Source organism: Chenopodium album, chromosome 17 (genome assembly GCF_948465745.1).
Source record: "Chenopodium album chromosome 17, dcCheAlbu1.1, whole genome shotgun sequence".
NCBI lineage: Eukaryota > Viridiplantae > Streptophyta > Magnoliopsida > Caryophyllales > Amaranthaceae > Chenopodium > Chenopodium album.
The window spans coordinates 47,255,778-47,269,240 of NC_137850.1; the positions used below are offsets into that span (position 1 = coordinate 47,255,778).

Sequence of the window (13,463 nt, forward strand, 5' to 3'; positions counted from 1 at the left end):
GAGAACATTGTTAACTCAAAACAATACAAGATTTGTGATGAACTAATGACCAAACCTTCCGTGACAAAATGTATGTAACATTGTAACACAAGTATTTTAGGAAATAATCTCACTATTATATAAACTCGGAGTTTTTCATTCAGTGATACTCTACTCTGGTAAGGAGAAAATTGAGATACATGATCCTAAGTCAAATACGTTCTTGAAAGATGTTTTTGCAATTCACTCTGTCAAACCAAGTCTTGCAGTCGTCCACATCAAATCTCACAGCAGCTTCCTGCAGACCGTCCATAGCTACATCGTAAATCTGAATCAACATTCCACAGATAAAATGGGCGCTTGCTGTTGGTTCCAAATAGTCAGAGAGACTTGAGAATTGGTTAACTCCTCCACATCATGTTCATCCAATGAAGCGACGCTCTTAGCAGCTTCCACATGAGTACAATCTGAAGCACATTAACAAGTACCTGGACATTATAGAATTATAAGAGGGTTCATAGGCAGTAAATCAGGCAAAGTACAAACATGCGAAAATAAAAGATTATACACCATCCACTCAGAAAATAAAATCTTCAATTTTCTACAAATCAAGAATATAAATGATGAAAATACCTTTTAATTATGATAATGAAAGTTTGATATCAACTTCATGCTTCAAGAAAAGTTTTACTTAAGCTTTTACCTGCAATTAATTACCAGTACACTATATAAGTACGAGTAGTATATTCTGCACAAGCATACAAGCGTAGATGGTTCAATGGAAAACAACGCATTGTACTTCAAAACTAAACAGAAAAGTGACTCAAAATTCTAACCTGAAGGTTGAGGACCCCGATGATCAAGCTATATACAAAATTGAAAGAGTCATTCTTGGTTGATAATTGCTTAACATAATGATATATGGGGGATGTGTTGAATCTTGGGCCAGTCCTCCCCATCTGGTTCTTTGCATCTTTCTTCTAGTTCTGGACATCCAACTATCTTAAGGCTCTGAAGGGAGGTGAGGTTCCGCATTGATTCAGGAAGTGATTTAATGGCCATGCAATGTTTAATAGTCAGGGAACGGAGACAGTGATGGAGGGATTTCCAAGGCATGCCGTCATCATTGACCTCGTCTTCAGAGAAGCTAAGTTGACAATTGTTCTCCAAATTTAAATCCTCCAAGGCAGTGAGATGCTCGAACCCCGCTTTTCCAAATCTCCTCAAACGATAGGAATCCCTAATTTCAAGGCTTCGTAGGGAAGAAGTGTATTTGTATTTCCGAAATACATCCCCATATTCTGATAAACTCTTCTTATCATTGCTGAATATGAGGAGTTTATTGACTGGAGAGTTTATTAAGTTGAGAAGACCCACGTCATCTGTACGCACTTCCCTAAATTTGACGTCACCTTGTGATTTTCCAAAACAGTCAACCTCATCCAAGCCCAAATCTTCGAGGCTTCCACAGGTTGGAAACGAAGTTAACTTACGGCACTTCATGATTTGCAGGAAGGAAAGACGAGGAAATGTGAAGCTACTCCTCAAGATACGGTCATCATCATCATCCTCAACCAACTCCTCCTCCCTCCACCATCCTTTCAAACTACCGAGAAAGTTAATGTAGAGTGATTCAAGGGAGGGGAAGAATGCCATAAAATCTTCTCCGTCATTGGCATTGTTGCTGCTTGTATTCTCCATATATTCCAACTTTTGTAGATTATGAAGTGTCAGTGATTTCAGATTAGGCAGTTTACTCAACGATGGTATCTGCTCCAAGTTACAACAAATAAGCTGGATCTGGACAAGATGTGGGAGGGAGAGTGCCCAGTTATCCTCTGCTCTACCCCACCTTGGAATTATCATACCCTTGTAATACGACAAGGTGAATTCCTTGATATTTGAAGGTGGCTCTAGCTTTTCCATCACAACTTCCCACTCTATACATCCATCATTTTCATCCTCATCTATATCAAATGATATTTTAAACTCGTAACCAAATGTTATTTTAACCTGAGTGAGATGTTTCATACCCTTCAAATACCCTCCTCCTCCATCATCATTCATGTAGTTTTTGCCGATTTTGATTTCTATGCCACCTATTAAGTTGGTCAGGGGTTTTAGGTCTTTCAGGTCTCCCATACATCGCTCCTCTGTAGAAACTCTCCTTTCCATACCCACCACAAACAATGGTAGCACCCGAAGATTAGTCAACTTACCTATGCCTGATGGCATACTAGTTAACTTATCACACCCACTTAAATCAAAGTGCCTCAGACTTGTCAACATATCCATGCCTATAGGCATACTAGTTAACTTGTGACACCAACTTAAATCAAAGTGCCTAAGACTTGTCAACATATCCATGCCTATAGGCATACTAGTTAACTTGTGACACCCACTTAAATCTAAGTGCCTAAGACTAGTCAATTTATCCATGCCCGAAGGCATACTAATCAAGCTACGACAACCACTTAAATCCAAGTGCCTAAGACTAGTCAATTTATCCATGCCCGAAGGCATACTAATCAAGCTACGACAACCACTTAAATCCAAGTACCTAAGATTTACCAATTTGCTAAAATCTTTTGGCAACTCCCCCAATTGTACGCAATCATATAAATCTAAAATACATAGTCTAGTCATAGAATTATGGAGTGCATTTAAACCATAATCCTGAGACAGGTCAAGATACCTTAAATGCAGTAGCTTACCAATTGAATCCAACCTTTTTATACCTATTCGTTGCAAGCGCAACACCCTTAGACCAATCCAACTATCAATTTGTGCATCCACCGGATCACCTAACACCAGGCCACCGCTTGAAATCAACGAACGTATTTTACTCTTAAATGAGTAACTTTGTGAAAAAGCACCACGAGCAAAATACACATGACGAACTTTATCTCCCAATTTGGTTGTATTAGAACTCACTACACCAATTTCCTCCTTCCCCACTTCTTGAGCAACATCATGCATCAAGTCATGCATTTTCACGTACTCAATGTCACCATATTTATCCTTCTCTACATCTTGAAAGAAACATCTACGTACCAAAATCAGGAAATGCTCCTCTGCCGCATCTTCTATGCTTTGATCTCTGTCGAGCGATACAATGTATCCTTGTGCCATCCAAAGGTTAATCAAGTCCTTCCTCTTGAGTCGAAAATCTTTGGGAAAAAGTGCACAATAGCTAAAACAATTCTTCAAAGAGGGACTAAGGTTGTGGTAACTAAGCTTTAATATAGACATAATTTTATTATCACCGTTTCCAATTCCAGCAAATCCACTTTGCTCAAATATCTGCCATTTAGTCATAGGCTGACCAAATAGAAGGCTTCCTACCACCTTTATAGGAAGTGGGACGTTATAGCATTTTTCAACAATCTTCTTCCCAATATCAACCAAATCAGGATGATTTAAATGCTCTTGTTCCCCTTTGTCGAACGCTACAGACTCAAACAAGAGCCACGAATTCTCTTCAGATAAACCTTGCAGCGTGTACATATGTTTTTTTCCAATAATCTCTGCAATTCTCTTCGAACGTGTGGTTACCACAATCCGACTACCCCCTTGACCCACCATTAAGTACTCGCATAGTTTATGCCATTCCTCACAATCTTCATTCCATACATCATCAAGAACAAGCAGGTACTTCTTTCCTCTTAATTGCTCTTGAAATTGCTTTTGCACCAATTCCATTGAGGAGGTATCATCAGGCCTTTTACCAGAAACTAACTCTAGAATCTTACAAAGAATGACCTTGACATCAAATGACACTCCATCTTGATCAGATACACAAACCCACAACCTTAACTTGGAATCCATAAACTCTGCTTGAACCCTTTCATCACCACACACAAGTTGGGCAAGAGCAGTTTTACCCAAACCTCCCACTCCCACAATAGTCACAAAGCGGAAACTTTCATGAACATCATTGGGACCCAACAACATATCAATGACAGTCTGTTTATCTTTCTCCCTCCCAATAATTTTATGTGCATTCACGTAGGAACAAGTTTCCTCCCTCCTTCTACAAATAGGCTTATAGTCAACACTAAGCCCAAATTTGTGATGGTTACTAACAATAGTATCCAACTGTTCCTTAATGTCCTTAACCTGACGAGACATTCTATGAGCTTGACTCACCTCCTTTTTCTTACCAGAAAAAAAGCGGCGTACCTTTTTAAAGAATTTATCATCCTTGTTGCCATCAAGCCGCTTGAGCTCATCAGCACGGGTGAAGAACTCATCGAACAGATCATCAGCATCATAAACAACAGCCTTGAGGTCCTCGATATAGCCTTGTGTTGCGTGGGAGAGTTCACGCTTGGAGTCAGCATCAAGGAGCACATTCTTGATGGTTAAGACAGTTTTGTTGAGGTCTTCAAGTTGAGATTTGTATCCCCACATGTCACAAATCTCTTTGATGACCGCAGAAGCAGTAACTTCGATGAGATTTTCAGCAATGGTGATTCCGAGTTCGGCCATTGAAGGTTTGAAAGAGATGAGAAAGAAGAGATAGGAAGATTTAGAAGGAAGCTGTAAATTGAATAAGGAGTAATTGAGTAGTGTTGAATGAATAAGTATGTACTTCACCACTACCAAACATATATAATGAGCTCCACTTGTTTACTGCTGGGGCTCACTTCATTGTTGGACGGTGTAAATTGACATGTGAATACTAAGTGTATGGAGTAGAAATTAGCAGCTTCCTGTTGGTTTCCATGAAATGAACTTATGCAATTATTGAATCATACAATCAATTCAAAGGAGTAAATTGTAAGGTTGTTCGCATATGTTTGAATATTCAACTTTATTTCTTTTACTTTGTCCTTTTTTTCTTCTTATATTCGAAGTAGCACTTTTATCATAATGTCTTCAAATTACATAGTATCTACGTTAACTGAGTTAAACAAAAATAATTAAAAAAAAAAAATGAAGGTAGTATGAAAAGAAAATTCGTTTAAAAAAAAATGCAGTTCTAAAACTGGTACGTCACTAGGTACATGTTGTGAGTCTTGGCCTCTTGGGACATAGAATGATAGAATAATGAATCCAAATAAGTTGGACCCAAAATTGATTTAAAAAGCTTTGTAGCCAATCCAGTAGTAGTTTAGGTACTAAAATTAATTCTTATAAGTATTGGAGTAGCTAATTTCTTAATTAGGGTCATTTTGTATAATTGAAAAAAAGAGAGGTCACCATTGATGCGTAGCAAAAGTTGGGGGTCACCATTGAGAATTTCCCTTTTCTTATTTTGCGAATAATTTTCAGTCTCAAACTCATTTAACCTACTCATGTCTTATGTGATGTGAAGCCTTTTATTAGCTCTTTTAATTTGAAGAAGGAAGGAGTGATAAATTGATGATCAACGTGATTTTATTCCTACTCAAAACAATCATCTCTATTCGTCTTTAAATATCCAACAATTTTGTTACATTAACAAAAGAGAAATTCCAACAGAAAAATTAATAATTTAAAGATAGGTGGAATGTAAAATTAAAATAATTTTTGGAAACATATTATGCTCGATGACTCTAATCTATAACTACTCCTTCCGTCCCTTAATTTTTGCCCCATTGTAAAAATATGGGTCAAACTTTTAAAACTTTGACAATGAATTCTCATTAATTTATAAGTGATAATATATTCATATAAGATCTTGTTAGAATCCTCTCATTGTATAGTTTATTAATATCAAATTTTTATAATTTTTACGCGTATAGAAATAAAGATATATACGTTTGAACACGCGTCTTGGAGACCGTAAAATGTCAAATGGGGCAAAAAATAAGGGACAGAAGGAGTATATTCTAAAGGCGAATAAAAATTAACACGTGTCAATTTATGGTTTAAAATTTTCCCGTTTAAAAACTTTTTTTTTTTTGTCAAATCATCTTAGAAAATATTTAATTCACTATAATATTTTTTTTTTCCTATGAAAAATATAATTTCGATGTAATGTAATCTTTTCCTCCCAATATGATAGTTAGTCTTTTAGCAACTACTTATAGAAAATTAAGCAGATTTATTATTAAAAAGATATTCATATTATATATATCATATGAATATAACCTAAAATTTACGTACGCTCTCCGTGTTTAAATAAATGAAACGTTTTGACAAAAAAAAAAAAAAAAAAAAAAAAAAATGACCTTTTGTGATTAAGCAACTACTTTGACTAATGTTTTTGATTTATACATAAGAATAAATATAGTCTTATGGGTACTTATTGAATTCGTTTCAATGAATAGTTTATTAATATTCAATGTTATAATATTTACTTGTTGATAATTAAAAATATTTTAGTCAAAGTATTGTATTGACATACGTGCATAAGGGAAACGTTTCATTTAATAAACACAAAGGGATTATTATTTAGAAAATTTTATAGAATATAGACCTTTATCACACTTTTTATACCCCTCCGTATTTTATTACTTGCTCCATTTCTCTTGGGCACGTATGCCGATGCAAATCTTTGGTCAATAATATCTTTAATTATCAATACGTGTAAATTCTAACAATTAAAAATTAATAATCTATTCATTGAAACGATTCCAATCAGCACCCACAAGACTATATTTTTTCTTATATATAAATCACAAACATTAGTTAAAGTCAGTCAAATAAATAGTGTAAAAAGTAGAAATGAAACAAGTAATAAAATACAAAGGGAGTAAGAGAATAATTTGTAAACTTTTGCTAAATTATAAATACGGTAAAATCGTACATTGTATAGGATTTAAGCTAGTTTGAATATTAAAGAATCAAAATATGATTAAAGAAAAGAAAAAGCTGAAGAAGAGGACAATGGCGAGTGAAATGCGGAAAGAGGCATGATTGATTGTAGAGTGGGGCTCCGATTAGACAAGGCATCACAGCTTCATGGCACTTAGTCACCCGCAGTACAGAGTACACAACCACTTGTGTAATCTCAATTATTGCAAGTTTTACAAACTCTTTCGTGAACTTATCCTTCCTCGATTTTTTATTAGATGCAATTTTTAAAAATGAAAGTTTCAATTTAAATATTCACTTTTCCTTTTAGTTAATAAATTCTCTCTTATCACATGAGTCATCTTAATTCTTTCTCTATATCTCTTTCGACTCTAAAAATTTCGCAGGAGTCCGCAATTATATATGTAACTAAAAAAACGGAAGAAGTATAAGACAAGTTAAACTTATCCTAAAAGTACTTAAAACCCTTATATATATTACAGTATTAAAATTACTATTTTTTAATATAACTTTTACCCTTTAAAAATACTCATAATGTATTAGATTAATCATATTAGTCTTTATAATATGTATCCATTAGCAATACACATAGAAATACAATAAAACTCATTACAAATTACTTGTAAAAGTTATCTTTAATGGGATTAAAAAATCACTATAAAAATTGTTAAAATTACCCTCAAATTGACCATCTTTCATTAAAATTAACGTAAATTTGCTCTGTACAAGACTTATTGTAGCTAGTTTTCTTTTTCTCTTGGACTATTCCTCCCTTGCCTACACATCTACACATTCAATTCGTTTCCTAAAAGAAGTATTAATGTTATGTATGTGGTTTTATCCCACATGAATAGAACAAGAAAGAAATGAAGTGTTTATATAGTAGAAATTTGTTCATTGGTTATAAAATGGGCTTATAAGGCCTCGTGTTTTTGACTAAAATTGAGTCTTAATGAAAGACGTAGCATTTGACATAACCGTAATAAATTATGTAAAAAATAAAAAACATTTTTAGAGTGTATGACAAGATCATGCGTGAATCAGTTTAATTAATGTTTAAAACACTGAACCATAACTTGAAACGGAAGGGTCATAAGTCGGAACAGCTAGCCCCAAGATTAGAGCTTAGCCATCTTCATCCTTGCCTTTTAAATGAACGAAAAAATTTAAAGAAACCCACCCTGTCTTTTTTTTACAATATAGCCTAAAATCTGACCTATATAGCACCAAATATGTCGGCTTAACAAACATATAGGAATTCCAGGCTCAAATATCTTTTTTTTGCGCACGCATGACTATAAACTCTATCAGCACTACAAACTAAACACCAAGTAAAAGATAGAGAGCAGAAGCAGCCTCACCTCCTTGTGTCATCTTTTTTGAGACACTGCCGAAATAGACATTCTGGAAGACATAAATGATATAACTATGAAGTAGAAGCACATAATTGAATAGTCTATTAACATTACAAGTAGCATGCTCATTCGTGCAGAGAAGTAGTATGAACAAATTTCAAGCATACATTGTAAATTGAAGATTTTAACCCAAATCATGGGAGTATCAAAGATTTCAACTTGTAAGGTATTTAGAATAAGGACTCATATTACAAATTATCAGAAACAGACATGCGATAGAAGGAAAATCAGGACTAATGGCGCCGGCTAAGTCTTAATCAGTGAAAGACCAAATATAGTAATAGCTAAATGAACTAAAGGACAATATTTATCACTACTATATATCTCGTGTTCAGTTAAGAAACTTAAGATACATAAAGACCAGGTGTAATTATGCTACAAATACACTGTTATTGCTAAATGAGATACAATAAAGAAGAAAAGACTTGTGCAGAAGTGAAATAACAGACTAACCTTTTGACAAAAAATCATCTTTTACTTAAATCACAGGTTTGTCACCTAAAATAAATAAGGTAAAGTGTTCAAAAATTTACATTTCACAGATTCTTGATTGTAAGAGCAGTGGTTAACAAGACTGATAAATTAAACAAGCTTACACTTACGGCTATTTATTACGGACTACTCCATACCATACTATTTGTTTAGGCAAAAAGAAGTAGCACGCACTTAATTTTTTACACACAACAACAATGATCTGCAAATCTATCTTGCAAAATTGGTGCCAGCAACATGGTTGGAGACACTTTTGGAAATCAAAAGTGTACCATCCTTTGAACATAACATGACAAGTTACAGCTCAATGATGAAAGCAATATTAGGAAAACATGTAAATGCTGTAACCTCAGTGAGAGTCTATTTTATAATTTTTTAAAAATAAATTCTTAAAGTTAACTTATTTCGACACATTTTCCTTGCTGCACTTTTTAAACCAAGCAGAATATCTAAAAGGGGTTGACATATATGTGCCTATTATCAAAGCTTATGCATCTTATGCCGAGCATGCTGAAGCTAAAGGTTCCAGCTTCAAAGATGAATTAGAGAGGTATTTTCTTTCAGAAGGCCCTAGACTCTGCATCACATTTCTGTGAAGGATTGCACTCTTCCAATTTTAAGTAGTTCCTATTACATAGCATGTCATCAGAATTGATCTATTGCAGAAACAGTCAGGTGTTTTGTTTGCCTGGTGACGACTTCAATTGATTCAGCTTCATCTGTGTAAATTTGGAACTTACATACTTCATTTTTTAGGTTTCACAAATTTATGATGTGTAAATTAGCACGGCCAAAGTGCAGAACTGAACTCACTAACGGCTGTGTATAAAGTTTTTCCTTTCCATATGAGTACTCCATTTCGAAATAACAGTTACGCTCCCTTTAATCGTTCTGTAATATATGACCCACATTACTATATTACCTCCATTTTCTTTATCTTTTCTTACAGCATTCCACTATTATACTGGGACTTTGGATGATATTATTTTCAATTTCCAATAATTGCTCTTTCCTTCTTGATTTCTTATCCTCCTAGGCTGCTGCTTGAAAAATTGCTACATTGGATGGATTTAGTTTTATGTGTTAGAGGTTTAAATTCTCAATGATACTTTGTTTTGAGCAAGCGACATCATCAGCCCCTGTAATACTTTTTGTTAATTGTAAAGTGTAAATATTGTTATCTCAAACAATACATGACTTGTGATAAACTAACAACCATTCGTGACAAAATGTATGTAACACAAGTATTTTGAAGATCAAGGGAATAATGGGGGTTAATTTAGGGAATAGTCTCACTATTATAAACTCGGAGTTTTTCATTCAGTGATACTCGACTCTGTTAAGGAGAAATTTGAGACACAAACGATACTAAAATGTTGCATTGCCTTTGCCTTTCAAGTCTAAGTCAACTGTAACATTTACATGATCTGTCAAAGACGTTCTTGAAAGATCTTTTGGCAGCTCACTCTTTCAAACTAAGTCTTGCATTATGGTCTTCCATATCTTGCAGAGCCACCTTGTGTGACTAGTTGACTACAGACCTTGATTCTTCACAGCAGCGACCTTTGCAGCTTCTTGCTGACCATCCATAGCTACATCGTAAATCTGAATCGATATAGTACCTTCTTCCACAGATTTAATGGCCACTTGCCGTTGGTTTGTAATAGTCAGAGAGACTTGAGAATTGGTTGACTCCTCCACATCAAGTTCATCCTATGACGCGATGCTTTTAGCAGCTTCCACATGAGTAGGATCTGAAGCACATGAACAAGTACCTGGACATTATAGAATTATAAGAGGGTTCATAAGCAAGTCAATCGTCAGGCAAAGTACAAACAAAGCCAAAATATATTAAGATTGTACACCATCCACTCAGAAATAAAATCTTCTAAAAATCAAGAATACAAATAATCAAAACACCTTTTAATTATGAAACTGAAAGTTCGATCTCAACTTCATCCATCAAGAATAACAATTTTACTTAAGCTTTGACCTGCAATTAATTACCAGTACACTATATAAGTAGTATATTCTGCACAAGCATACAAGCGTAGATGGTTCAATGGAAAACAACACGTAGTGCTTCAAAATTATGAAGTGTAGATTATGAAGTGTCAGTGATTTCAGATTAGGCAGTTTACTCAACGATGGTATCTGCTCCAAGTTACAACAAGTAAGCCTGATCTTGACAAGATGTGGGAGGGAGAGTGCCCAGTTATCCTCTGCTCTACCCCACCTTGGAATTATCATACCCTTGTAACCCGACAAGGTGAATTCCTTGATATTTGAAGGTGGCTCTAGCTTTTCCATCACAACTTCCCACTCTATACATCAATCATTTTCATCCTCATCCTCATCTTTAGAAAAACCGATTACAACCTGAGTGAGATATTTTAGACCCTTCAAATACTCTCCTCCTCCATCATTCATGTAAAATTTGCCGATTTTGATCTTTATGCCACCTTTTAAATTGGTCAGGGGTTTAAGGTCTTTGAGCTCTCCCATACTTTGTTCCTCTGTAGAAACTCTCTTTTCCATACCCACCACAAAGAATGGTAGCACCCTAAGATTAGTCAACTTATCCATGCCTGATGGCATACTAGTTAAATTATAACACTTACTTAAATCAAAATGCCTAAGACTTGTCAATTTATCCATGCCCGAAGGCATACCACTCAACATATGACAATAACTTAAATCCAAGTACCTAAGTTTTACCAATTTACTAAAATCTTTTGGCAATTCCCTCAAATTTATGCAATTATGTAAATCTAAAGTCTGGAGATTATGTAGTCTAGTAATAGAATCAGAGAGTGCCTTTAAACCATAATTCTGAGACAGGTCAAGATACCTTAAATGCAGTAGCTTACCAATTGAATCAGACCTTTTTATAACTCTTTTTATAACTATTGACTGCAAGCACAACACCCTTAGACACATCCAACTATCGATATCTGCATCCACCCGATTACCCCTTGAAATCAACGAACGTATCTTACTTGTAAATGAGTAACTTTGTGAAAAAGTACCGCGAGCAAAATACACATGACGAACTTTATCTCCTGTATTAGAACTCACTACACCAATTTCCTCCTTCCCCACTTCTTGTGCAACATCATGCATCAAGTCATGCATTTTCACGTACTCAATGTCACCATATTTATCCTTCTCTACATCTTGAAAGAAACATCTGCGTACCAAAGTCAGGAAATGCTCCTCTGCTGCGTCTTCTATGCTTTGATCTCTATCCAGCGACACAATGTATCCTTGTGCTATCTAAAGGCTAATCAACTCCCTCCTCTTGAGTCTATAATCTTTGGGAAACATCGCACAATAGCTAAAGCAATTCTTCAAAGAGGGTCTAAGGTTGTGGTAACTAAGCTTTAGTATAGACATAATTTCATTATCACCATTTTCAATTCCAGCAAATCCACTTTGCTCAAATGTCTGCCATTTGTTCATAGACTGGCCAAATAGAAGGCTTCCTACCACCTTTATAGCCAGTGGGATGTTATAGCATTTTTCAACAATCTTCTTTCCAATATCAACCAAATCAGGATGATTTAAGTGCTCTTGTTCCCCTTTGTCGAATGCTACAGACTCGAACAAGAGCCATGAATTCTTCGGAGACAAACCTTGCAATTTGTGCACATGCTTTTCCCCGATAATTTTTTCAGTGATCTCTGAACGTGTTGTTACCACAATTCGACTACCCTCTTGACCTAGCGTTAAGAACCCGCGCAATCTACGCCATTTCTCAGGATCTTCATTCCATATGTCATCAAGAACAAGCAAGTACTTTTTTCCTCTTAATTGCTCTTGAAATTGCTTTTGCACCAACTCCATTGAGGAGGTATCGTCAGGCCTTTTACCAGAAACTAATTCTAGAATTTTGCAAAGAATGACTTTGACATCAAACTGCTCCCCATCTTGATCGGAGACACAAACCCACAACCTTAACTTGGGATCCGGAAACACGGCTTCAACCTCGTTATCGTTACACACAAGTTGGGCAAGAGCAGTTTTACCCAATCCTCCAACTCCCACAATTGTCACAAAGCGGAAACTTTCAGGAACATCATTGGGACCTAACAGCATATCAATGACAACCTTTTTGTCATCCTCCCTCCCAATGATATCCCTTGCATCCACGTAGGAACAAGTTTCCTCCCTTCTTCTACAAATAGGTTTATAGTCCACACTAAATCCAAATTTGTGATGGTTACTAACAATTGTATCCAACAGGTCCATAATGTCCTTAACCTTACGAGACATTCTATGAGCTTGACTCACCCCCTTCTTCTTAGATGAAAAAAAACGGCGTACCTTTATAAGGAATTTATCATCCTTGTTGCCATCTATCAGCTTCAACTCAGCAAGGGTGAAGAACTCATCGAACAGATCATCAGCATCATAAACAGCAGCCTTGAGTTCATCAATGTAGCCGCGTGCTTCGTGGGAGAGCTCGCGCTTGGAGTCAGCATCAAGGAGCACATTCTTGATGGTACAGACAGTTTTGTTAAGTTCTGCAAGTTGAGATTCGTAGCCCCACATGTCACAGATCTTTTTGATGATCGCAGAGCCAGTAACTTCAATTAGCTTTTCAGCAATGCAGATTCCGAGCTCAGCCATTGGGGTTGTTCAGTGAAGAATTAGTGAGATGATAGATGAGCAAGTGAAGGGAAGATTTAGAAATAAGATGAATCTGTATGTTCAAGGCAAAAAAAAAATACTTGAAACAGCGAATGCTGCCAAAAGTAATAATTGTGAACATGTAGTAGTATTAATTAACACAGGTAATAATTGTAACTTAATACACGGCTCGATGATGAA

General features: G+C 35.6%; 2 protein-coding genes across 2 annotated transcripts; both read right to left on the bottom strand.

Moving 5' to 3' along the window:
* Positions 1 to 115: 115 nt before the first annotated feature.
* LOC145589958 (putative disease resistance protein RGA4) lies at positions 116 to 4,470 on the bottom strand. Its single transcript, XM_081646676.1, has 3 exons — positions 816 to 4,470; positions 613 to 682; positions 116 to 467 (listed from the first exon to the last, which is right to left on the bottom strand). The coding sequence occupies exon 1, from the start codon at positions 4,468 to 4,470 to the stop codon at positions 886 to 888; it is 3,585 nt and encodes a 1,194-aa protein (XP_081502802.1). The 3' UTR covers positions 116 to 467; positions 613 to 682; positions 816 to 885.
* A 7,436-nt stretch (positions 4,471 to 11,906) lies between these two features.
* On the bottom strand, positions 11,907 to 13,262 carry LOC145589188 (putative disease resistance protein RGA4). Its single transcript, XM_081645735.1, has one exon. The coding sequence runs from the start codon at positions 13,260 to 13,262 to the stop codon at positions 11,907 to 11,909; it is 1,356 nt and encodes a 451-aa protein (XP_081501861.1).
* Positions 13,263 to 13,463: the final 201 nt, after the last annotated feature.

What these genes read in the sequence shown, in the direction of transcription:
- LOC145589188 (XM_081645735.1), bottom strand. Translation starts at nt 13,262, where the DNA reads ATGGCTGAGCTCGGAATCTGCATTGCTGAAAAGCTAATTGAAGTTACT.
- LOC145589958 (XM_081646676.1), bottom strand. Translation starts at nt 4,470, where the DNA reads ATGGCCGAACTCGGAATCACCATTGCTGAAAATCTCATCGAAGTTACT.